Genomic DNA, 26,500 nt, shown 5'->3' on the forward strand with positions numbered 1-26,500 from the left:
AAAATTAAAACCAATACACAAGTTCTCTAGTTGTCTCCTTTACTCTGCATTTTCCTTAGGAACTCACTGCAGATCCTAGGAGTCGTGTATGGGCGACAACGGATAACAGTGAGACGCTATAAAAAAATCAACAGCGCAAGAGTTAGAGTACTTACTTGTATGAGGAATACTACGCTGTACCCATTTCTTTCTAAAATAAACTGCTATTCGTTTCAACTGAATGAGATGCACGTGTTGGAGTTAACTTTGTATATTGCTTCAGCGTTTCAGTTTGTTTGAGAAAAGTTTTCAGAATTATGAAGGAAAATTTGTCTTTAGAAGTAAGTAAAAAAAAAAAAAGAAAAATTATGATTTTGTTTATGTAAAAAATTTGTGATGGTGTGATCATCTCTCAATATTAGATTCTTGTACAAAATTAAGCTTTTTCTCTTACAGGTTATTCAGATTAGCTCAAGCAGTGCTTTCACATATTGGAATCATGCTCAGAATCAAGCCTTTTCTCTCAAAGGTTATTCAGATGAGCTCAACCAGTGCTTTCACATATTGGATTCATGCTCAGACTCGAGCTTTTCTCTTGAAGGTTATCCTGATGAGCTCAAGCAGTGCTTTCACATATTGGATTCATGCTCAGACTCAAGCTTTTCTCTTGAAGGTTATCCTGATGAGCTCAAGCAGTGCTTTCACATATTGGATTCATGCTCAGAATCAAGCTTTTTCTCTCAAAGGTTATTCAGATGAGCTCAACCAGTGCTGTCACATATTGGATTCATGCTCAGACTCAAGCTTTTCTCTTGAAGGTTATCCTGATGAGATCAAGCAGTGCTTTCACATATTGGATTCATGCTCAGAATCAAGCTTTTTCTCTCAAAGGTTATTCGAATGAGCTCAAGCAGTGCTTTCACATATTAGATTCATGCTCGGAATCAAGCTTTCTTCTTTAAAAGCTTCAGATTAGCTCAGGTAATGTGTGGGTTGAAATTCAGGCGTGGAATAAGGATCCAGTAGACATATGCAGAATGTGTGTGAATGGTTGAATTACGAGGGTTTAGCTGTCTTTATCAGACCCGTGCTGGGTTCCGTGGGCGCCACTCTGCCGAAAAAATACTTTGATTTAAAGCGTTTCTATTAATCTAATAATCCAAGAATTGCCTTATCGCCAGGCTAATTCTTGAATGTTTAGTTCTTGTATTCTCAAATTAATAATTAAGAGGTTTTAGAAAAAAAATATATTTATGGATTATTTCATGCCATTATGGTCATGGGTATTGAAAATCGGTTTGCCATGTATTGTTTCCCTTTACAATTTTCCCTTTTTCCCATAAGCACCGACGAAAGCTCTCTCTCTCTCTCTCTCTCTCTCTCTCTCTCTCTCTCTCTCCTCTCTCTCCCTTCCTCCCTTCCATAAGCTGCTAATTTGTTAAACGCTACCAGGAAAATTCTTCCCCGAGCAGAGTGGGAAGGAAATACCTCTCATTAAAAACAGGAATCAGAAAAGTTAGTTCTCGACTAAACTTAAGCATTAAGACGGACAGGGAAGCAAATTAGTCCACGGATATGTGATGAGGGGTTTGGAGAAGGGAGGGGAAAGGGGAGGGTGGAGGACGAAGAAATCGTGAGAGAGGAGAGAGAAGAAGCAGGGAAGAGGAGGGCGAATACGAACTCTGAAACAGGGTAAAGGGAAAGAGAGAGAGAGAGAGAGAGAGAGAGAGAGAAGGGAGGAAGGGAGGAAGAGAAGGGAATACGAACTCTGAAGCACTGTACAGGGGAAGAGAGAGAAGAGAGAGAGAGAGAGGGAGGGGTGACGAAGAGAAACTATGAAATAAAAGTGGAATGGAAGAGAGAGAGTTAGAGGACGAAGAAAAACTATGAAACTATAAAGTGGAAGAGAGAGAGAGAGAGGAAAGGGTACGCAGGGAAGATGTGGTTCATAGATTTCTTGAAGAGGAACAAGGGACGATATGGAAGAGGCGTATAAAGGGGTGGAATGTCTAATGTGAGGTTGGAATGAGGGAGGTGTAATACAGGGTTAAGGCGTAGATGGAGCATAAGAGGGGGAGGTCTACTACCATTAATTAATAGTAGTAGTAGTAGTAGTAGTAGTAGTAGTAGTAGTAGTAGTAGTAGTAGTAGTGGTGGTGGTGGTGGTGATATGATAAATATTAATTTAGAGGAGGATAAATAGCTGCGTAGGGATTTATAGCACGTTGTAGGGATACTGGTCAATAAATCCCTTTGAATTGATTTAACAAAATGGGTTCAGTTTTTATATTTTTATTCATATGCCATTTTTTTAATAAAATGCAGGAAGATGTGAATAAAAAATAATAATAAAATGCATAATTATGAAAATAAAAGATATTGATAATAAAATGTAGAATTATCGTAATGAAAATAAAAGTAATAAAATGCATTATGATGATAATGAAAAATAATCCCATGCAGAATGATGATGATAGGAAATAATAATAGAATGTTGAATTATGATAATCGCATGCGTAGTCTTAAATGAATTTGTTTCATCAGAACGTGTGGCTAAAAGGAAACAAAACACACACACACACACACACACAAATACACGCAACTGGAGAGAAAGAAAAAGAAAGCGAAGAAAAGAATAACCCCTGGATTGAAATTCGAGAGCTCCGTAGCATATTTGATGAGTGCCTAGTGAAATCTTCTGCCTTTTTGATAACTTTTGGAAATTTTCTGCCAAACTCGGCTGCCAGCCCGGATTCGAGAGCATTTTCCTCTCTTTTTTCTATTCCTTTTTTTTTCTTTTCTTTTTCAGGTAGTTTGAAGTTTTTCCTCGTGGATGTTATTTTTGTTTTCGTTTTTGTAAAATTCAGGGTCTACGTTTCTTTAGGGTTTAAGTCATTTGATAAGAGGTATATGATGAAAAGTATTTTCGTTTTCTGTGTTTGATGTTATTCTCTTTTTTTGCTCCTTTTCTTTTTCAGGTAGTTTAAAGTTTTCCTCGTGAAAGCTATTTTTGTTTCGTTTTTGTTACATTCAGTCTCTGCGTTTCTTTAGGTTCTTTAATTATTTGATAAAAAATGGTAGTTTGAAGTTTTTCCTCGTGAAAGCTATTCTTGTGTTTCGTTTTCGTTGCATTCAGTCTCTACGTTTCTTTAAGTTTTAAATCATTTGATAAAAAATAGATAATGACAATTATTTTCGTTTTATCATAGCTTTCAGGCGTCTTGTAAATGTATTCCAGTGTATTTTATCATACTTTAATATTAATATGAATTTCTTGTTGAATAGACCTAATTCTTTTTTTTAAAATATACTAAAGAACACAGGAGTATTTTTTTTAAAAGTACTAAAGAAGGCAGGAGTAGATTTTTTTTATTTTCAAACTCATTTTCCCTTTTGCGTTTTAAGAGACAGAAACTTGAGGCGCCCGCACACTTTTGGTGGGATTATATTCTTCAAACTTTGATATAATTTTTAGTGTTGCTCTTCTTTTGTCTACTTCCGGTGGAGTTTCTTTTTCAGCCTTGAGTTTTTATTTTATTCCTCTTTGAAGGCTTCCCAAACCGTACTGTTTTTCTCTCCTATTTACTATTTTCTCTGTCATCCTCAATAGTCTTTCCATGGACTTTTTTTCGTTTTTTTTTTTTTTTTTTTTTTACTGTCTTTTTCACCCTTTCGGTTCTTTTGAGATTTTCTTCTTTGATTTTAGCTGTCATCCATTAGGGCAAGATTCGGGAGTTCATTGACGGGAGCCTGGCTTCTCTCTCTCTCTCTCTCTCTCTCTCTCTCTCTCTCTCTCTCTCTCTCTCTCTCTCTCTCTCTCTCTCTTTGTCTTGTTGTTTAGTGACGTCTGTTCAAGCTGCTGTAGTTCCATAACAACTAAAGCTTCGTGGAACTAAAATGTTATCATTAATATCATTAATAATGGTAGTATCACCTCCCTTAGCGAAGTTAAACGTTGTTTTATAATGTGTGTGTGTGTGTGTGTTTTGAAAATTCACTGAAACTAGGTACATAATGAGCAATGAGCTTAGTTGCCAGTTTGTTGCCTTGGAAACCATCTCAGCTGAGACGATTTGGTGGTCTCAAGAAGGTCCCTTGAGTTATGTACGGCCAAGTTCTGCCAGGATCTGTTCACACGTTCTACTTTTGTCATTATTATTGTGTGTGTGTGTGTGTATTATTATTATTATAGTCCTTGTTTTGCATTGTGTAGGTGGATAGTGAAGGAAAATATTAGAAGCTTGTACTGTATATCTTATAAGACAAGAGTCACTTGAAACAGAAGTGATAGCGAATTACTCCTCTGCAGGAAGAATATATTCTTTTTATGTAATATGCTAAGCTGCCACGTAACAATAAAACTGGTTTAGTGACACCTTGCTGTCTTGGCAGACTAGGTCTGAATAAATGTATCGGTTTTTCTATCGCACGTTAGGTTTTTTCCAAAATATTGCTAACGAAATGTTGCAATCCTGAGGGAGAAACTCCAGGAAATAATAACTAACTGGTGAACAATTTTGGCGACACATTGCGTTCTGTCATATGTTAGAATTCGCATTGCATTTATACAAAGCCACAAGGCAGACACTGACAGTGAATTAATTATGAATAAGTGTGTGTGTGTATATATGTATATATATATATATATATATATATAAATATATGTATATATAAATATATGTATACTGTATATACTGTATATATATACATATATATATATATATATATATACATATTTATGTTTGTCGATATATATTAATCCAAGGTATAGTGAATTAGATATCAAAAGATATTTGTTTTAATATTTTATAACGCAGAAAAGTCACGCGAGTACAGGTAACAAAAATTCACCTTTATATAATACAAATGAACGTAAGAATAAAACGGCGCAAGGAAATACAGGGGCCATAAATTGTAGCATTTCACGTTTTGTAGAATTTTCGTCTGATGCGGAATTCTGGAGATTATGCCGTCGCGGTTTTCCATTGCAAAACGTCAAATAAAAGGGTCGGATTTCGCACACGTGTTTCAGGCTTCCCCAAATTTCCTGCCAAGTTGTGTGTGACGAACTTGGTCGTGTGGGCCAAGTGAACTCTCTCTCTCTCTCTCTCTCTCTCTCTCTCTCTCTCTCTCTCTGACTTATCTAGGTCTTTTCTAATGAGGATTTTTGTTTTGCCTTTATGTTTTACTTCGTAGTGAGTCCAAGATATAAATTCCAATTCTCTCTCTCTCTCTCTCTCTCTCTCTTCTCTCTCTCTCTCTCTCTCTCTCTCTTCCTCTCGTTCTTTCCGTTCTTTCCTCTATACAGAATAAAGTATATTTCTCTCTCTTTCTCTCTCTCTCTCTCTCTCTCTCTCTCTCTCTCTCTCTCTCTCTCTCTCTCCTCTCTCCCCTTCCTTCCTTCCTTCCGTCTTTTCGTTCCTACATGAATAAAGAGTATATTTCTCTCTCTCTCTCTCTCTCTCAAGTAATTGCTTAACCGTGAATCTCCAGTATAATAATGATGAAGGACCATAAAATAGTCTCGTTAAAATTTTGTGTACATTTTCCATATCTAAATAAATTTGCTGATAGTTATTCTGCCTGACAAGATAACTCTATTCAGGATATCCATGTGACTGAAATTTCAGCGAAACAGGTTACTGTTGCCGCTCGGAATTCAAATTGTTTTAGCAAAGGAGAATGAAATTTTAATGGGCAGTCTTTGTTTCAACTGTAAATTTTGCATTTGAAGTTCCTTTTCGTCATATGTGTGGATGCGCAGGCTTTCGACAGGCTGTATTTAAAGGTGGGGGGTGGGGGGACGTTGGAAATCGTGGTGGTTCCGCTTCTCTGGAAGGTAAGTATTCTGGAGTTCTTTGTTTGTCGTTTTTGCTTAGGTTACAGGTGAAATTACACACACACACACATATACAGTATATATATATATATATATATATATATACATATATATATACATATATATATATATACATATATATATATATACATATATATATGTTATATGTATAAAATGTATATATTTATATTATGTACACACAGATATATTTGTGTGTATGCGTGTGTGTGCGTGTGTCTGCGAATTTCCACACACACGCACACACACACACATATATATATATACAATGTATAAAATGCATATATGTATATTATGTACGCATGGATATATATGTGTGCATATATATAACGTATATATGTATATGTATATTATAGACACACACACACATGCTGTTTATAGATAGATAGATAGATAGATAGATAGATAGAGAGGAACAAAACGTTAAATGTTTTATGACCATTTCGCATTATCCGGCCGCTGTATTTTCGCACGAGCGAAGGAGGAGGAGGAGGAAGAGGACATCCGCACCGCTGATTGTAGCAGCAGTGGTGTTGGAGCCATTATAACCCCGCCTGAAATTGTACTAAGCCCTGATTTCTCTCGCATCCTATTTGCTCATTTCTGTTTGGGCGCGCGCCACGCGCTCTCTCTAATGTAAATAGCATTATAGTGGAACGGCTCCATTGATGATTAAATGTTTTCATAATTTCGCCATTATGTCTGACCACGGTCGGATTAGTGTCTGGCACCCCTTTGCGCTAAGTACAAATCAAAATATTTCCCGATGTCAGGGAACGAACCAGCGGGTTTGTTGTGAGGGGGCCCACTAATGCACAATTATTTTTCAGGTCGCCCCATTGGGTCCCTAATGGAATTTTCTTCTCGCGTTTTAAAATTAATGTTAAAATTCTTGTATAGAAGAAAGCATGAAGAAGTGGAGAGAGAGAGAGAGAGAGAGAGAGAGAGAGAGAGAGAGAGAGAGAGAGACTTGGTAAGAGCATTTGGGGGGTCCCGCGGGAGATTTAAACAGCAGAATGCGAGAGGGGAAAGACGAATTTGATAAGCTGTGAGTAAACGGGCCTTTCATCCTCTTAGCTGCTTGTGTGCGCGCGGAAGCGCGCTCACGCTCGAAGAGATCGAAAAGATAGTGTGTGGAGGGGGAAAGATACTAATACCTAGAAAGATAGTCAAAGTAAGAACTCGAACTTAATGCACATAGGAGAGAGAGAGAGAGAGAGAGAGAGAGAGAGAGAGAGAGAGAGAGAGAGAGAGAGAATGTGGAAGTATCAAAATTATGAAATAAACTTTGAACTTACTTTTTTGTAAGGCCGATGAATAATACCAGTGAATGCAATAATGTTCAAGTCATTAAGAAATAAGTGTCATGATTTTAGCCTTTTAGGAAAGGCAGGTTATCAAATGTAACTTGCTAGAGATTGGTTTAGTAGCAGAAAAAGCTTACTGTCTAGTTCACAGTACGTGTTGACGACCACCTTTTTGGCGATGTCAGTTTGCATGAATCGATTAGCCACTCCATAAACATAAAATCGAATTCTGCTTCGTGAAAACCAGAATCTGCAACCGTGTGTCACCTCGTTGCATGACAGCGATAAAACCAAGACTTTCATATGAAAGATTCAATGGACTCTTCCCTTGCAACCTACAGGGAGCGAGAGTTACGGCAAAACAAATTAGAGGTATGTGAAGCTCGCTGGAAGACATTAGCCCAGGTAGAGCTTATTATGCCGTTCGAGGAATTGGGTGTTAGCTGGAAAAGATGGACGAGTCAGTGAGGAGTTGACAGGTCTTGGGTACAAAGAGATTACGTGGGTACATATTCTGCTGTATTATTATTGTTGTTTTATTGTTGTGGTGGTGTTGGTTTTCTCCTCAAAATTGATTTTGTGGTGGTGGCCTCCTCGTTTTTAAATATGCCTTTGTTTATGGGTGGATGTTTAAATTTTATTAATATTGGTCCAATTGTTATTTTTACCTTTTAACTTTTAGTCGCAGTGTTTTAGTTTTATTATTATTATTATTATTATTATTATTATTATTATTATTATTATTATTATTATTATTATTATTATTATCTTGTTAAATTTATTTCAAAATTATTATTCCTGATACACCTGTATTTTCATCATAATATGTTATTTGAACTCTCAGTTAGAAAGAAGTTTACTGCTGAATCTCCCCCAACCATGAGTTGATTCAGGAGGATCTCTGGGCAGTAATCAGGAAACATAATTAACTCCCCAACTTGCAGGATATATCATTGGCGCCACGCCTTGAATTCCTAGAGGCAATTAATTATCATTGATCGGTAAAACAATAGACGTAATTCACGCCATGTCAGATTAATTGATTGTCTATTTTCTGCGTCGGGGAACCATCCCCGCCCTCTGCGAAAGAAAACAATGGCGTCGGGTGGGAGGGTTGAAGGAAGGAATGTTCCGCTGGTTTGTTACCTACGCCCAGGTGGGTGTGTTTTCACCCTTGTGTGTGTGTGAGAGAGAGAGAGAGAGAGAGAGAGAGAGAGAGAGAGAGAGAGAGAGAGAGAGAAAGAGAAAGAGAGGAGGGCTTTATATTGTATTTATTCTTGATACTTACAACCTTATGCAATATTTCGATACTTTTGTTGCAACTCTTATCCAACTATAAAGTGAGAAACCCCAGTCTTCATTTCTCCACACTTGTGTGTGTGTGTGTGTGTGTGTGTGTGAGAGAGAGAGAGAGGAGAGAGAGAGAGAGAGAGAGAGAGAGAGAGAGAGAGAGAGACGGGGGAGGGACTTTGTACTTCTTGACACTTCTATTCTTACGCTATATTTCGATGCTCTTGTTGTAACTCTATCCAGTGACAAGACCCAGGCTTAGATTTTTTCAGAACACGTGAGAGAGAGAGAGAGAGAGAGGAGGGGGGGCAGGCGGGAGGGGAGCGGGCTTTGGATTTTATTTTTTCTTAATACTTGTACTCTCCTCTATATTTCGATACTTTATTGCAACTCCCCTCCAAGGAGAAACAACAGTCTTGCTTTCTCTGCACGTGTGTGTGCGCGTGTGTATGTACGTGTATGTGTGGGTGGGTGTGTTTGTGTTAGCGGGGTATCCTAAAAAGGGGTGAATAGACTTAAGTGAAATTAGGTTATTATATTCACTTGTGTAACCTTTGACAGATGAATAAATTTTGGGGGAAATCTGTTCAGTTGGTAATGCATTCATTGGTGCGAGTTCATTTGATTATTGTTAACTAGTCGTGATGGAAGTACTTGCTTTCCACCCTCTCCTAACTGGTTCATTGTGCAACTGCGAGGTTTTCCTCCTGTTACACCTTTCAAACCTTTTTACTGGAAATCTCCGTTTCAGAGCTGAATGATTTACTGGCAAACTCCGTTTCAGCGCTGAATGACCTCATAGGTCAAAGTGCCTGGCCTTTGGCCTAAATTCTATATTCTTTGCTATTCTATGAGGGAATTATGATCTTTACTTAGTTCGGTTTTTTGTGTTTATATTATTTTCATTAATGTCAGGCTTTTTTCCAAAGAATATTTTGGAATCAAAAGTTTTCTAACAACACCTGCTAAAAAAAATTTAAATCCATGGTTTATTTCTTTTTCTTTTTTTTTTTTTACTTCACGATAGGTTTGAGGGATATTGGGTAAGAAACTCATGTAATGTAAGATTGTTGTTACAAAGATGAAAAAAGAAAAAAATAGACGACCAATGAGGTACTAAATGCTTTGTTTTTTACCCGCCCCTCGCCCACAACGCGCTTTCCTTTATCGAACATTTTACACTTCAATTAGAGATTGAACCAATTGGATGTCGATAAATAGTTTTTCTTGTGCCACAAACAGCCAGGAAAAGATATGAGAGGGAGAGAGAGAGAGAGAGGGAGAGAGAGTAAACTTTGTACTTTCTGTTTTCTTCCTACGCTATGGGGGATGGCACTCTGAAATGCTTCATTGTTTTTTCAAGTAATTTTAATACGTGTATTTTCTCTGGTTTTATTTCTTGATAAATCTTCAGATTATCCTTAGAGCCCACATTGTTTTTGTTTACTGTTTTATATATATATATATATATATATATATATATATATATATATATATATATATATATATATATATTATATATATATATATATACATATATATATATAGTGTGTGTATATTATATATAAAATATATATATATATATATATATATATATATATATATATGTATGTATATATATATATATATATATATATATATATATATATATATATATATATATATATATATATGAAATGTTGGTATGTAATGACTGCATGTGTGTAAAAGCTTTATACGTGTGGTACAGATACCGACAAAACAGAAGTATTCTAGAAATAACGATTGCTGCAGGAATGGAATTGCGGGAACACTTATCATAATTTACAGTCAGTTTACAGTCAGTTGCCTGAATTATGTAATTCTGTCCAACTCTCGTGTATTGAAAAGATCGGTTACGTCTGAAAAGTTCAGGGCGAAGCATCAAAATAAAAAGCTGCACAACTGAACACAGCACATACCTTTGTAAATGTTATGCACATTAAATTAAAGCCCTTGCCATTCGTAATTTCCAAGGTTGTCAGATTTCACAGTTTTCAGTGTTGTTCAGTGCGCAAGTAGGCGTCGGAACCTCGCTATAATTACATAGTTACTCATTTTCAGTCTTATGGGACTTTTGTGTTGCTTTTCTGTAAGTTCATTATCGACAAAATGTGCTTGCTTTGGCTTGTTCATTCAAGGTCTATGAAAAAGCTCTATGAGCCTTTCATAAATTTTGGGGAAAAGCTTTTTTTGGGGGTCTTTGATTCTTTATAGCGTATCCGGAAGAAATATTATGGAATCGGAGGCTTTGATATTAACAGAAATCTTTATCCACACTAGTTTGGAGATTATCCTCTTTAGAAATATAATTTTAACCTCCGTCGACGTGTTTGAATTAACGGAGTTAGTCCCTGGTAAGAAAAAAAAAAAGAGATATATAAGAAGATTCTCTAGAAAAAGATATCTTCTTTTGTAAGAAGTAAAAGAGGAGTAGGAGGAGGAGGAGGAGGAAGAGGAAAAGGGGGGAAAAGAAGAAAAAGAAGACAGTCACGACAATCACAATAATAACATCACATCCCTTCCCTCCTCCCCCAACAGCAAAATGGAATTCAGGGCGGAGGGAATTGTTGGTTTTGGGAAACGGGGTGATGGTGTGGGGTGAGGGGTGGTGGATGGGGGTAGGGGCGTAGGGGTTAGGGGTCGGGAGGAAAAAGTTTTCATCTGAGGACGCGACAGAGGAGTAGGAGGAGGAGGAGGGGGGGAGGAGGTGGAGGAGGGAAAAAAAAAGAAAAGGCTCTCCCCTACCCGCCGCCCCCTACCATACCCCTACCATACCCCTACCCAGTCGACGTCCACCTTGCGCGGGGATGAACGGCCTTTTGTAGTCTTAATGGGAAATCTCTGCGTTTTGGACCCCGTCATCCTCTCCCGTCCCCTTCCCCCGCTTCCTGCCATCCCACTGTTGCTTGCCTTCCTATTCCCTGTCCCTGTGCGCTTTGTATCTCCCCCCCCCCTCGTTCCCAATGACCCCCTACCCACCTGTAACACCAGTGCCCTGGCATCCTTGTCTCCTCTTTGCCCCCTGCCCCTCCCTCCTGAGGGAGACCTCTGGTCTACTAGCCACAGAGACCACCTTGTGATCGCCGACTCCAAACAGTTTTCTTCTTACGCTCATTTCTTTCTCTTCTTCCCCTTCCTCTCGTTCTTCTTGTGCTCATTCTTTATCTTCTTCCTTTTATTCTTCCATTCTTTGTGCCACACGTTCTGTGGAATCTATAAGTATCCTTTATTAGTTCATTCCTTAGTGATGTGTTCGTTACTGCACTAAATGGGATTTCTTTCATTTGTTGTTTTTGGTCTGCTACCCTTTAATATGTTCACGCCAGATTTGCCATTTTTCACTCTGTTGTTTGAGGTTTTAAGTCTAGGTTAGCTCATAATTTGGACGGTGATATTCATAATTATTTAATATTAGAATGTTTTAGGCTAGCGAACTTAATCAATTTTCAATTCGTAATCATGTCATTGATGAAAATATAACAACGTACAGTTATAGACTCAAAATTTCCTGACTGGAACAAATGCTGGAGTCAGTCATAGATTTTCATTTCTTCATTAAAAAAAAAAAAGTCAAGGGGGACTTATTATGTTTCCCTTAGTTTGCCCTTCTGTCAATCTGTCTGTCCATTCGTCAGTGTCTGTAACAGGCAGGACCCGCAGGACCCACTTCCCGGTCACAGGTAAGATCACTGAAACTCCTACGCGGCTGAAGGGGATTTCAGTCAGACTGGGTACAAAGATGTGCTTGAAGTGAGATTGACCGTCTTTTCAGTCGTCTGTCCATTAGCGGTGTGCAAACGAAGTTATATTCAGTTTTGTGTCTGTTACGCCTAGGGAAGGTGAAATCGTAACACGAAAGTTACTCTTTGTATTTTGGTTTCCGTTTTCGGTATTTTTCGTGTCGAAAAAGTATACCTTAGTTTTACCAGACCACTGAGCTGATTAACAGCTCTCATAGGGCTGGCCCGAACGATTAGACTTATTTCACGTGGCTAAGAACCAATTGGTAACTTAGCAACGGGACCTACAGCTTATTGTGGAATCCGAACCACATTATAGTGAGAAATGAATTTCTATCACCAGAAATAAATTCCTCTAACTCTTCATCAGCCGGGCGGAGAGACTCGAACTCGATACTGAGAGAAGCTGCTTGGGGGTGCGTAAGGGATGCTCTCATTTTTTGTTAGAAATGTTGGTCCCGTGAGATTATGATTGTATACTCATTATATTTCCTATCATTAGTATAATTTCCCTTTTATCATCTTCGATCATATATCTGTAATGAGTCAATATATATATGCCTTTGTCAAACTCTGGTAAGATGGTAGAGCGTTTGGTTAACGCTTCTCTCATGTGAGAATCAAAGCTTTGCCGTAACTTGAAGCAGGTTTTACAAGATTGCCTGCCAAAATGTATGACTAAGGAGTGTAACATTCGTTTATCATAGGAAAGTTTGTAGTTTTCCTGAAATTAGAGCCGATTAAGATTTTTCTTAGCACTGTATACCGTTATGCTAGTAATCCAGAGGCTTTTTAAATATTCAAAGACTCAACAAGTACTTCTGCACCTCTTAGGTGTTTTAGTTTTCTATAAAATAAAACTATTGTGCCGGCTTTGTCTGCCCGTTCGCACTTTTTTCTGTCCGCACTTTTCTGCCGGCCCTCAGATCTGAAAAACTACTGAGGCTAGAGGGCCGAAATTGATATGTAGATCATCCACCCTCCAATCATCAAACATACAAAATTGCAGCCCTCTAGCCTCAGTAGTTTTATTCTATTTAAGGTTAAAGTTAGCCATAATCGTGCTTCTGGCAACGATAAATGGATAGACCACCACTGGGTTGGGCCTAGTTAAAGTTTCATGGGCTGCGGCTCATACAGCATTATACCGAGACCACCGAAAGATAGATCCATTTTCGGTGGCCTTGATTATACGCTGTAGCGGCTGTACAGAAAACTCGATGGCGCCGAAGAAACTTCGGCGTATTTTTTACTTGTTTGTGCTTTGTCCCAAAAAGCAGCAATGGTCAACAAAGAATAAAGTTTGCTCGAACTTTTGCTTACCAGTTCGGCACTAAAATTGAGTTTAGCGCCCTTGACTTGGCAGTTTTTTTTCCGGAAACCATGTTTTTTATTAGTTTGGGAAGGCCTTAGATGACATAATTATATATTTTCACACTGTTGGTTTTCAAGGTCTCAATTGTGCCCATATCATTAGCTCACTCGAAGCAAAAGCTCAGTTATTATTATTATTATTATTATTATTATTATTATTATTATTATTATTATTATTATTATTATTATTGGAAACCAGGATAGCCATCATATAAATGACAGCACAGGGAGAAGAAGTTCCAAAAGATTGCTCGGCCTTGAACCAGCCTGACTACCTTCACATCTCTTGAAAAAGGGTCACAGTCAGGACCTGAAAGTACTCGAGATTCAAGTAATATGTAAACATTTACAAGCAAAAAAGTTATGCACAGGAATCTTGTGGGTTTCTCTTTCCATCTTCGGAAGAAAACTGAAAGAAGTTTTTGTTTGGTTCATTATTATTATTATTATTATTATTATTATTATTATTATTATTATTATTATTATTATTATTATTATTATTTTTATTAAGAACGTATATTTATACCGTGGAAGTCGAAACAAGGTATTTGCTTGCTGCTTAACCAAAAAATTATGTCCTTACATGAAGTAAAGAACATAGTTAAGTATAGCAGCCCACAGATTGAAGATAAATATATACTTTCATAAAAAGTTTTTGAAAAATGAGCATGTCATGAAGTTTTATGTTACTTTCAGGAATAAAAAGGAAACATTCAGATTTTTTATAGTTTTTTCTCGGATTTTTTCAGTATGTTGTCGTGTTTAGTATTTGTGCATACCCTTATTGAGTTTTATATTTCTTTCGGGAATAAAAAGGAAACATTGAAATTGATTATAGTTTTCTTTCTCGGTTTTGTCAGTATATCGTGGTGTTTGTTATTTGTGCCTGCTCTTATCGAGAAGTTCTCAATTGGAAACGTAAGCCTAATTCCTTTAGAGAGTAAAGATTAGCGAGTCCACTTGATGCATCCTACGAGTATGCACTTTTTCTTTTTTTGGACTGAGGGGGAAATTTTGCAATCCTTTACTCTGTAAGTTTTTTATACTATGAGTTTCCTATTGTTGTGCGCTAGGTTTCACGAAATTGAGTATGCCTGCGAAATATTTAGTATTTTTTTTCTTATTTGTATTGTTATCTGAATGTCTGTAAGAATCTTTTTTATCCACTACAAAACCGTCATGTGGACAGAAGACCTCTATCTGTTTATCATTGTTTCTTTTATTTCTCTCCGTTTGTTTGTTTCTTTTTTTCGTTTATCCAGAATCTTGAGTGATTATCATTGAATCTAATTGATGTTTGGCTCATAACTTTTTTTACAGTATGATCTTGATCCAGTGACTTGAGTGATAATTGTTGGATTTGAGTGATATTTAGCTCAAACTTATGCATCATATGATCTTGAGTGACCGTAAATTGGCCCAGGTCATAGTTATTTTCGGGGAAAATCTAAGTATTGCAGTAAATCGTCATTATTCTTTTCTCAGTTGAGTGTGAAGACGAAATAGCAGTGCGAACCAAAAGAGAAGGAAGAGACAAAACGTTGTCTTAGTAAAGTGAGGAATGGAGAACCTAAAGAGTGTGAGAATTGGGAAGGAAAGGGCGTAGGGGGTGGAATATGTGTGTGTGTGTGTGTGTGTGACAAAGAAAGTGTTCATTTTCTTTATGTTCCTTCCCAGCCCGGTCCACCCAAGCCGAATTGTCGACCAAATTAAAGTTGTAAAAGGACAGCAAATCTAAACACATGTTGAGGATTCCAGAACCGCGGCCTCCCAATGGTCATTCTCGTGACGTTTCGTTCGTCGGCTCCGGCCCTCTCACCCGAGCGTTTAATGACGAAGTATAATGAAATGAGATGATACTATGTGCCACTGAGGGTCTCTCCCGGGACAGGCCCGAATGGGACACGTATCTTTCTTATTGTTCCGCGCGAAATGAGGGTGATAAATTTTACTTACGATGTCGCCTACCGTCCAACGTTATCATCTGAACTCGGGGAAGGAAGGGAAAACCACACGGGAACGACAACCAACAGCAGACGACGACGCAGCGACAACCAACGAGACTCCCTATCGCGTCCTATATAAAGATAACCGCATCAGGCAGCCGAGGGAAAAGCGGTTGGTTCTCCCCGCAGAAATCAGGGTCGCTATCGAGATTTTAAGACCGGGAATCTAAATTTGGTTAAAAGATTAGATGCAGATACATATATATATATATATATACACACACACTATATATATATATATATATATTGTGTTTATTTTATATTTTCCTTCGCCATGTTTGCCCATTATTATGAAACCGTATTATAAAGTGTACTTTGTTCAAAGTACCTTTATTTTCAACTTAGTTTCAAGTATACATTTAGTTTCTCTGGTTTTCGTTTATTATTTTTGGGCTAATTTTGACGGAGTGCAATTTCACCCAAAATACTGGTTTCAGTTTATCTTTATTTCCACTCTTGTTTAAATCGGGGACTTGGTTTATTATTATTATTTTTTTTTTTTATCTTTCCTTGAGCGAACCGTAAACCTAATCGCAAATTAACTTTTTTAATTGGAAAGGGGGTTGGGAACGACATTTGAAGCTAGATTAATTTTCATTAATTTGGTGATGAAAGTAACTTAGATGGATGAGGCAACCACTTGATGGTTAACAACCGACATTAAATGAGAAAACTTTGCATTCAAGATAATTTCTTATATCAAGATTTACGCCTCATTTTCGCAAGATAACTTCTTCATATTTCCGGGACATTACTGACGCTTCGTTTTCGTAAGATAATTTTTCAGTTGTTTGGGATATGAAGGTTTGAAACTTGTGTAAATACTGAGTACTGGGTTTGCGGCTTCAGTTTTGTTTTGAAACATTGTGGCCATGCATTCATAGAGAGCTGGTTTTAAAATAATGAAATGGTCGTTTATGAGAATAAAATACTAATTCATGATAAAGAAAGATGGTACAAAAGGAGGGTAAGATGACAAACATGAATTTATTTAGAAATATAAATGTATTTTACATTTGCTGTTGTCCGTGTTAGAAATATAAAAAAAGAAACAAAGAAGAAACTTCGGAGGTGTTTCATTCTTTGATTAAATACAAAGAATTGTTTGGAGAGAGAGAGAGAGTACATAATGATGAAAGCCCATACTTGGGCTGATACGTGCCTTATCAAAGCCTTCTAGTTTTTAATTTTATGATAGTAAACAATCTGACTGCGAATGGCAGCTTACCATATTTTTTCAAGTTCCTTTGTCTTATCCATCCTCGTTTAATATCCATTGCAGTCGACTGACCAGCAGCTACATGCTTGAAGAGCTTTGATCAGGAAAATGAAGTTTTCATAAAAGGGAACTAAATATGATGCCTCTCAAAAAAAAAATAAATAAAGGATCCCGAGATCTGTAGGTATTTTACTATCTTAATAAAGGATACTTCTTCGGGTCGATCTTCTCACGAGTGTGCTCCGAAAGGATTGGGGAGAAAGGAGAGGAGGAGGAGATAAGAGAAACGGTAGGAGGAAATCATGGAGAATAGAGGAGGAACGATGAGAAGAATGAGGAACGTAAAGTAGCATTCTATATTCATGGGTGAGAACGTCCATCAAATGACCCCGTCTATCTTCGGCGTTAATCTATAAGGAGAGAGAGAGAGGGAAAGAGAGAGAGAGAGAGAGCAAAAATCCCTCAGACTCCACTCCCTGTACGTAATATTTGGTGGTCGTAAAGTCAGAAGTATGTGGCTCCTTATAAGGGAATTTGCTCTATATTCATTGCTTCTAATTCTCTCTCTCTCTCTCTCTCTCTCTCTCTCTCTCTCTCTGAGTCTTGATCGTTCTTATCGGAATTTGATAGTCTTTCGCTCCTGAGTTTTATTTCCATCTCATTTCATCCAGTCAAATTTAGTAAGATTTTTATTTTGTAATCCATCCATCACCAAAGTAAGCCCTTACACTTTTTTTATTTGCTCTCTCTCTCTCTCTCTCTCTCTCTCTCTCTCTCATCTAGATCCGGATCTGTATCTGAAATGTGGAAAGGCGAAGTGTAGGATTGTCGATTGAGCTCCAACCAAACGTGGAATTGGTTTGTGTTCTTGTGTTTCATGTTTATTGTGTCGCAGGGCTTTGTGTAGGGGGAGGGGGTAAGGCCTCTCTCTCTCTCTCTCTCTCTCTCTCTCTCTCTCTCTCTCTCTTTCCTGGTAGCAACCGTTTAAATATGAGAGTGATCCTCAGTTTTTCTCCCGAGAGACAACAGCATAAGGAGGTAGCAATGTTTGCAGTAAAGGAATGTAAGGCCATAATAGAGGTGTTTATATGCATAGGCAGAGACATCTAGTATGTGCAAGTGTGTGTGTGGGTGTGTGTGCATAAGAACAAGTATCAACATAGCCATCGTCGTCATCACCATCATCATCATCATCACCATCATCCTGCGGTGGCGTCGCTTATTCAAATGTTAGCTCGTAACACGAACTCATGCGGTGCGATACACCAGTTCTCAACGGTCCTTCCTTTCCTCCTCATCCTCCTTCCTCCCTCTTCCTTCCTCCTCTTTCCTCCCTCTTCTTTCCTCCTCTTAACTCCCTCTTCCTCCTCCTCCTCCTCCCTCTCATTAGAAGGAAAAAAGCCAAAGCTTGTGTAGAGATACCAACCAGATGACTCCATTACAAACCATTATGTAAAGCCATCGTAATGAGACGATGCTTCTGCGAACAGCTCTTCGGTTCCAGGGAGATTAAAGAAGGGAACAAGAAAAAACCTAAAAAAAAAAAACCTAATCTATAGATTAGGGTGGAGAATTGGGAAAGAAACCCTAGGGAAGAAAAAAAAATGGCCAGAAGGGTCGATCACCTTCTCGTTAAAAACAGCGTGAAACTAAAGTGTGTTTCCACCTAATTTTGTTTTATTTTTTCTCCGGGGATTTGACATTCCAAGTCTTCATGCATCAATAAGTATTTCATCAATTCCAGGAGGAAGGGAGGGAGAGACCCCCGTGATAAAATGTCTTTGCCGGTTTTCCAGTGGTGGAGAGTTTGGTTAGGGGGGGAGGGAAGAAGATGGAAGGAGGGGAGGCTTCCATTTTTTTTTCTCTCTAGGAAAGCTGTTAGTGACCCTTTGCTGCTTGGTAGTTTCTCTTGGTAGTTGCTCAATGCTTAATCTGCTGGATTTCGGGCCTCATTAGGAAACGCCGCTTGCAATAGAATGCCAAGGTTTGTTACAAACTTCAATAAAACTCAATACTGAACATACCTCTGACCCTTCTCTGTTATCTGAAATTGGGACCCTTAAGATTGTGTTAACTCCCAGTTCTTACGTGATGTTAATATTCAGTTTTATGATGGTATTTTTCGTGCGTTTGGTATCGCTCTTTTAGTGTGTACTGTAATGTATTACTTATTATAGCTTGATAAATGTATGCACATTTAAGGATATGTGAAAGTGTATATCAGCAGATATTTTATGGATCCATAGGTGAGTAATATCTGTCAAATGTGTTTTTAAAACCTTGTTCTACTTTTCCCAAGCGTTTTCAGTTCAGCAGGAGAGAGCAAATTAAAGTTAAGGTATTGGTGTCATTGCTTTATGTTATTTGTATAACTATTTTATGTATAAGGATGCAACCTGGAATGCGTATCAAGTAGTAAATGTGAAGGAAGACGCCTTAATTACAGGTTATTGTATTGTGAATAAGGCAGATTTTATGTATGGTGACATTTCGATGTTTCCCTGTTTATAGAATATATATATATTTCTTTTTTTTTCATTTCATCGGGGAAAATGAAAACCCATTTCTGTAGAGGCCAGCAGCGCCATTTATGTCACATAGTAGTATGTGGCATAACACATTATACCATTAAAACTTTATCGCTATATTTCGCTGCCACGAAACAGACGGCCAGACAAATTGACGAAACCCCCAGTAAGGTCTTAAGAAACGTTTCCCTTCTGAGTATGGCACATTGACCCTTATTTCTTCTCTCCGCAGAGACTGCCGTGTGGTACGAGACCCTCACACCCTCAAGTCTAAGGGATACGGCTTTGTGTCTTTCATTAAAAAAGCGGTAAGTTTCTCCTTGAGAATTGCTGTTGTTGCTGTTATTGTTGTTGTTGTTTTTTTTTATTTTTGTTATTGATGGCTATTGTTGTTCAAGGGTAGGGTAAGCAGATAGAGCAAAACTTGCTTGTGCTGTAAGAGGAGTTGTACAGTTTTACATCTTTCGAATTTTGAAGAAATTGAAGTGAAGGTGTACCACAGATAAAGATAGCTCTTTTTACTTAGCCGAGGGTAACTGTAAAATCCATAAAAGATATTCACATATGATAATAAATATAGAAATATAGAAAAATGCTCTTGGTTTGTTTGACGTATGTGTTATCACTGATGATTTTTTTTCCTGTTAACAAATCTTTAAATGTAGTCTTGAACACTTAATTATAAAAGAATTATGATACAAATCCACCTCAGTGACTAACCATTTAGACTCCATTCATGAAGTAAACTGATTCTAACCTTCGTTAGTAATTCTGTAAAGCCACAATAATCGAAAAGAAACCTCTATATTTTTTTTTATCTACTTTTATGGGAACCTTTTTCCTCCATTTTATCCCACTGTAAGGGGATCCTACAACCCCTCCCCCCCCCACGGGCCTGTCCCCCCCAAGCGACCTATCATCGCCCTTCGGCGGCCCCTTCGCGAAAGTTGTATTATAGGTTTTACTACATGACTTCTCTTCCCCAAACGCTTCCTTCAAGCTGTTCAGACCTATCTCGGGCCCTCCTAACCACTCCGTCAAAGGTGCTCCCAGGTCACATAAAAGGAGTACCTCTCTCTCTCTCTCTCTCTCTCTCTCTCTACAACTATTTCTACATTTCTGATGCATTTTTCATTTCTCTCTCTCTCTCTCTCTCTCTCTCTCTACAACTATTTTCTACATTTCTGATGCATTTTCATTCCCTCTCTCTCTCTCTCTCTCTCTCTCCAGCTATTTTCTACATTTCTGATGCATCTCTCTCTCTCTCTCTCTCTCTCTCTCTCTCTCTCTCTCTCTCTCTCTCTCTATCTGTTCCTGAACTTTGGGTGGTCTTTGGTAGGATCTCGAGGCACATCTCCCTTCGTATTTTCTTTATTTTTCTTTTATTTGTCTTCAGTCTTAGTTTTTAATGTTCCTCAGATGGCTCTTTTACTGTGTATTATTTTTAGCTTTCATTTCAGTTTCATGAAATGAGATGATATGAAAACAACCATTAGGAAACTTCTATATTATAAACGAACAGGGTCACATTAAAATAGTTTTTCACTGGAATATATGCCATTCGAAACTGTCATTGAATTTCCTAAGTTAGGATGACAAAGGATACATTTTTTAACGTCCTCTGAGATGAGTTAGGAATCTCTTACGATGGTCTTGATCCAATTTTATTATTTCTGATATTCACTTCTGTCGTCTCTCTTAAGTAATTACTTGATTGACACTGTCCTGATACCCTAAAGTCACCTCTATCATTTCTCGTATAGGATTTGTGTAAATCACAGTTCTTGTTATTTTTATTCAGTTCTCTCACTTACTCTCGGTAAAATAATCCTACTGTATTTATGAACACCTGGAATTAATTTCTCCACTTTAAAGATTGATTTCGCTAAAGGTGTGGAAAAACTCTCCTCTCTTTCCCAAGTGATAAATCTATACCAGCTTCGGGGATCGCTCAGTTACCTGGGAGTATTATTCGTATACGTAGCCTATATATATATATATATACATTTTTATATATAATTCATACGTATCCTTGGATGGGAGGAATGTATTGTACCCTATCGAATCGAAGATTTGCATGTTTTAATAAATTTAACAATGCAAATCCCATCCGAAATAAAAACTGTTATTTCACCGGCTTATCCGATAACTTGTCAAAAGCAATTTACAAAACGGATATTTTGTCGCAACCCTTTAGGAAAGGGTTTGGGGGATAGGGAGGAAGGGGGAGATGGGGAATGGAAGAGAAACGCGGAGACCCGAGGTGGGGAAGGAGGGAGGAGGAGGGAGGGAGAGGAGGACACGGAGAAAAGGAAAATTGATGGATTGCTGAGAGAGAGAGAGAGAGAGAGAGAGAGAGAGAGAGCAGCAAATGTAAAGGCAACGGGAAAGGGCGTTTCTGGAAAGTAAGACAAATATGCAGAGGAAAGATTTGGAAACTGAGGCCGACGGGAAAACAAAGAGACATCGCTTGAATAAAGGCAGATGGAGCACTTTGCAAGAAAGGAAACTTAAACAAGATTCCAAATAAAAACAAGCAAAAGTGCAACAGTTTCTAGGCGCAATCGAGTTTTTTGCATAGTATAATGCTGTATAAACCTCTCAGTCATGGGTCTATGAGACTTTCAGCCACGGCCCAGTGATGGCTTGTATCGTTGGCACCTACAGCGGCGCCAGACGCACGACCATGGCTAACTTTAACCTTTAATAAAATCAAAACTATGGAGGCTAGAGGGCTACAATTTGGTATGTTTGATGACTTGTGGGGGTGGATGATCAACATACCAATTTGCAGCCCTCTAGCCTCAGTAGTTTTAAGATGGTTTTTCTTTTTTGCATATCAGGTTACATCAGATTTTCTGTATTCTTGATGCTATCGCTATTTAACGAGTTTTAAACACTTGACTTTTTAGCTTTTCTAGTTTATTGAAAACTTAACACACCTAACTACAGAAGAACAGATATGCTATCTAGAAACTAATGCAGTTTGTTCGTTTAGCAGAGATAGAGAACTATATGGTTACTTAACCATAAGACTAAGACAGATTGACATTTACAATTTTCTGTGTATAAGGAGGCTTACAAGACTTTCCTTGTGGCAGAATATGAATAATAGTGCTTGAACGGAAGGAAAACAAAACGACCTCCCTTCCGTGCATAACGCTAATTACTGCTTTTACGTTCTTGCTTTGTGTGAATTTCGTGGAATGCAGACCATGGGGCGTTAATAGGAAATTTGGTCTGGCCGCGAAATGATTTTAAACAATAAATCAATGGCAATGCCTGTCTTTATGAATTAGCAGAAAACAGATTTACACAAAGTTTTAGTTTTACTCAAATTGGTATATGAATTGAGAGTTACGTAACTGCACAAAGGACATTTTAAGACACTTTTAGTTTTCTGTAAAAGAAAACTATTGTGCCGGCTTTGTTTATCCGTCCGCACTTTTTCTGTCCGTCATCAGATCTTAAAAAATTCATTGTGATTAGAGAGCTGCAAAATTGCATGTTGATCATCCACCTTCCAATCATCAAGCATAACAAATTGCAGCTCTAGCCTAAGTACTTTTTATTTTATTTAAGGTTGTGTTAGCCATAATCGTGCTTCTGGCAACGATATACGATATAGCCACCACTCGCCATATGGGTAAAGTTTCTGGTCATGGCTCATACAGTATTATACTGAGACCAACGAAAGATAGATCTATTTTCGGTGGCCTTGATTATACGCTGTAATTGTGAGTTTCGATGGCGAAGAAGATACGTCGGCGCATTTTTTACTTGTTTAAATTTTAACGTCGCATTAAAGTAAAGAATACGCAACCGTAACTATTCTTCACCCAAGCAATAGTTCGAATTTCAAATCTGTGCAAACGATGTTTAAGGAAACTGACTCTTCCTTTAGTGCCTTTAGATAGCTAAGTCGAATACCGAGCCGAGATCACATAACACACCCACACACACACATCCCCATAGACGCGCCCCTCGATCCTCCTGTACAAATCCCCCGGAAGTGAAATCGATTGCAGGTGGGTGCTGTTGTTGTTGTTGTCCCACTTGACATGGGTGCTACCTCTTGTAGTATTGAAAATGCAGGTTAGCTTCTCTCTGTGTCAAAGGTAGAAGAGGGTGTTGGTGGCCGTGGGGTTCTGTGGCTGTCTGACATTGCCACGTCCTCCCCTCTCCTTCTCTTCTTCTTCTTCCATACTTCGTCCTTCTCTGTTTCCTCCTCCGTCTTCCTTCTCTCTCATCCTTAACCCCAGTTTGCCTCCCCGCAACTACCCCCAACTCATCCCACCCTCCAGCTCCATTTTTTCTTACATATCCCCATTCATCTCTATCATCCTCCACCTCATTCTCTTCTGTCCATCTCCTCCTACATCCCCTCGTACTTTCTCCTCCTCTTCCTCCTCCTCCATATTCTCTCTAATCATTCCCAATTTCCTTCCTTTCCTCATCTTTGTCCCTCCTCCTATCTGCACCTCTTCTCTCCATCTATTCCTCGTACCTGCTTACCATGTTCCTCCTCCTCCTCCTCCTCCTCCTCCCCCTCCTCCTCCATAACCTCTTAATTATTCCAATTCTCCTTCCTCCCTCATCTTTGTCTCTCCTACTGTCTACACATCTCTCTCTCCATCCGTTCCTCATACCTGCTTATCCCTCCTCCTCCTCCATATTCTCTTTAATTATTCCCAATCTCCTTCCTCCCTCATCTTTGTCCTTCCTATCTACACCTCTTCTCTCCATCTATCCTGGTTCTTTCTCAAGTATGCTCCCCCTTTCTCCTCCTCCTCTTCCTCCTCCTCCTCATCCTCCTCCTCCTCATCCTCCTCCTCCTCCTCCTCCTCCTCCTCCTCCTCCTCCTCCTCCTCCTTCTTACGATTTCCCCGTAGAAAACCAGGTGGCCTTGTTCCCCCTCACTATTAGAGGAGGATATCAGTTGATGTCTTATGAGGATTTCAAGAGGACGGGGTTCGCCGTGGAGCGTTTAGGGATGTACTCTTGATCGAGGCGGCGGCGATGTTACGAAGCTAATACCTTCTGTCGATTTGTGACCCTCGTTCTCTGCCTTTCGCTGAATTGTTTTGTCATAAATAAAGCTGTTGTGTTTCTTTAGATTTCTGAAGGTTGAAAAGAATTCGTCCATTTAGTGGTCGAAGATGCGGTAGTAGCTTTTATTTGAGTGGAGCATGGTTATAAAAGCAAGTAAAAGCCCCTTTGCATTATTTAATCTGTGTTTTTTTCTTTATGAGAAATTGCGGTGATTCAGGGGTAGGAAATGGGACATAGGAACTTTTTTGAGTAAAGCGTGTTTAAAGAGTAAAAGCCGTGTAGTCATTTTTCATCCGTAAAGAGTTCATCCATTTTGTGATCGAAGATACAGTACAGGAACTCTTTTTGATAAAATATTTATATAAAAAAAAGTTTACCGAAGATAGCATGGAAAACCATAAAAACTTCGATTTGAAAATCCTTTATTGTTCGTATTTGTACGAAATTGCACAGTCGCCATATTAATAATGCGATTTATGTGAGCTCGATAATTGTACAAAACCTGAAGTGTTTCTTATACTTTTGTCAAATCTTTCATAATGAATAGGGCTGAATTATTTTATCTGGATTTGTATCGAAAATTAGTCTTTGCCTTTTATTTTAACTTCAAATTTGCGAAGCCACAGAGGTTATCTCTCCCGCAAATTCATCCAAATATTTCAAAGCTTGTGTCGGCAGATCCTTGTAAGCGTAATTTGCGATCTGCGGAGCAAATGACAAGTGACAAGCGACGGGTCCCGCTTTGCGATAGGGCCGTGTCACATCAATTTGGCATTGTGTCTGGTCACTAGGAGTTAGGACGCGGGGTCTAATTTTACATCAGCGAAATGTTTGTCTTTGCATTATGGTGACAAGAACCCAGTGTCGGATTTGTGGAATTTTGACAAAAATATATTGTTACCTTAAGAGACGTGCCGTGTTTGATGTTCACCAGTTGAATGGCGCGCTGGTTTTGATACACGAAATCATTTTTTTTTTCCATATCCGTTAAATTTTGAGGTTTATTTCAAGTGTAGATAGTTATGTACTCAGGAATATTTGTTATTTATATTTTCATTTCGGAGACCTCGTTTTGGCTCTGCGTGTAAATATTTCTTTTCGCCGTCTGGGTTGATTTATACCAAATAGAATGCTCGGCAATATATTATTTAAAATGCGTAAATATTCATGTATAATAAATTTGTAAAGCAAACTTAATGGAACAGAATGCCCATACGTGAAGAGAGAGAGAGAGAGAGAGAGAGAGAGAGAGAGAGAGAGAGAGAGAGAGAGAGAGAGAGGGAAATGAAGGTAGCAAATAGGTAGAAAGATTCATGCTTTTATAGGTACATGGATGTTCACTTTATATAACTTATTTGTCTGAGTTGTTAGCTATTCCAGACATTGCTGTGAATGTCAGAACTGACATCTGCAATTTTATCTACGTGAAAAAATCCCAAAATGCAGTTAGTTTTGTTGTGTACATCGTGTGACGGTGACGAAGCTTTTAATTACCAGTACTGCACCGCAATTCTTGTTACAATTACTTGGCTGAAAGTTTTTGTATCTGGAGGCATGTCGAAGCAAAACTGCCGTTGTAGAATCACGTCTTCATAACGACGGTTCCGTGTTATTCATTCTACCTGACCAGACATCGGTAACGACTGCTGTTCAGTTAGCCTGAATTACGAATGAAGCTGCCTTGTTGAATTAGTGTCGCCTCCATCACATTTGTGAGGACATGATGGCTGTGTCGGTAGGGAGTATGTCTGTCTATCTATTTATCTGTCTGCCTGTCTATCTGTCTCTATCTATCTATCTATCTCTTTCTCTTTCTCATGTGCTGTTAACGTACGATGATCCTCGCTCATAGTGGCAGGGGGATGTAGCTATTGCCTACGTCTGTCTGTCAGACTTTATTTTTTATGCCTAAGAGACTAGACTGGACATGTTATCTCATCCTTAGCTCCGGCCCTTTAAAGAGAGAGAGAGAGAGAGAATAATATAACTAATATAACGCTCTAAAAAAGTATCCAATCAGTGATGAAGGAACAGTGAAGACGAGAGACAAGTGTGTGTGTGTGTTTGTGTTTGTGTTTACCTGGAACTTGTATATATTTACTGGCACTTGTATATATTTACTGAATC

The 26,500-nt window shown here is 38.4% G+C and overlaps 1 protein-coding gene across 5 annotated transcripts in view; it reads left to right on the forward strand.

The window, feature by feature from the left end:
• The window catches only part of LOC136837231 (cytotoxic granule associated RNA binding protein TIA1), a 661,273-nt gene that overhangs the window by 518,923 nt on the left and 115,850 nt on the right, over positions 1–26,500 (forward strand). For all 5 annotated transcript variants that reach the window (XM_067102097.1, XM_067101991.1, XM_067102035.1 and 2 more), the window contains one exon: positions 19,554–19,629. In XM_067102097.1, coding sequence (XP_066958198.1) covers positions 19,554–19,629 — 76 coding nt within the window. The remainder of the gene's footprint in view (positions 1–19,553; positions 19,630–26,500) is intronic.

The sequence above is a fragment of the Macrobrachium rosenbergii genome, chromosome 1, assembly GCF_040412425.1.
Source record: "Macrobrachium rosenbergii isolate ZJJX-2024 chromosome 1, ASM4041242v1, whole genome shotgun sequence".
In the NCBI taxonomy this organism is placed as follows: Eukaryota; Metazoa; Arthropoda; class Malacostraca; order Decapoda; family Palaemonidae; genus Macrobrachium; species Macrobrachium rosenbergii.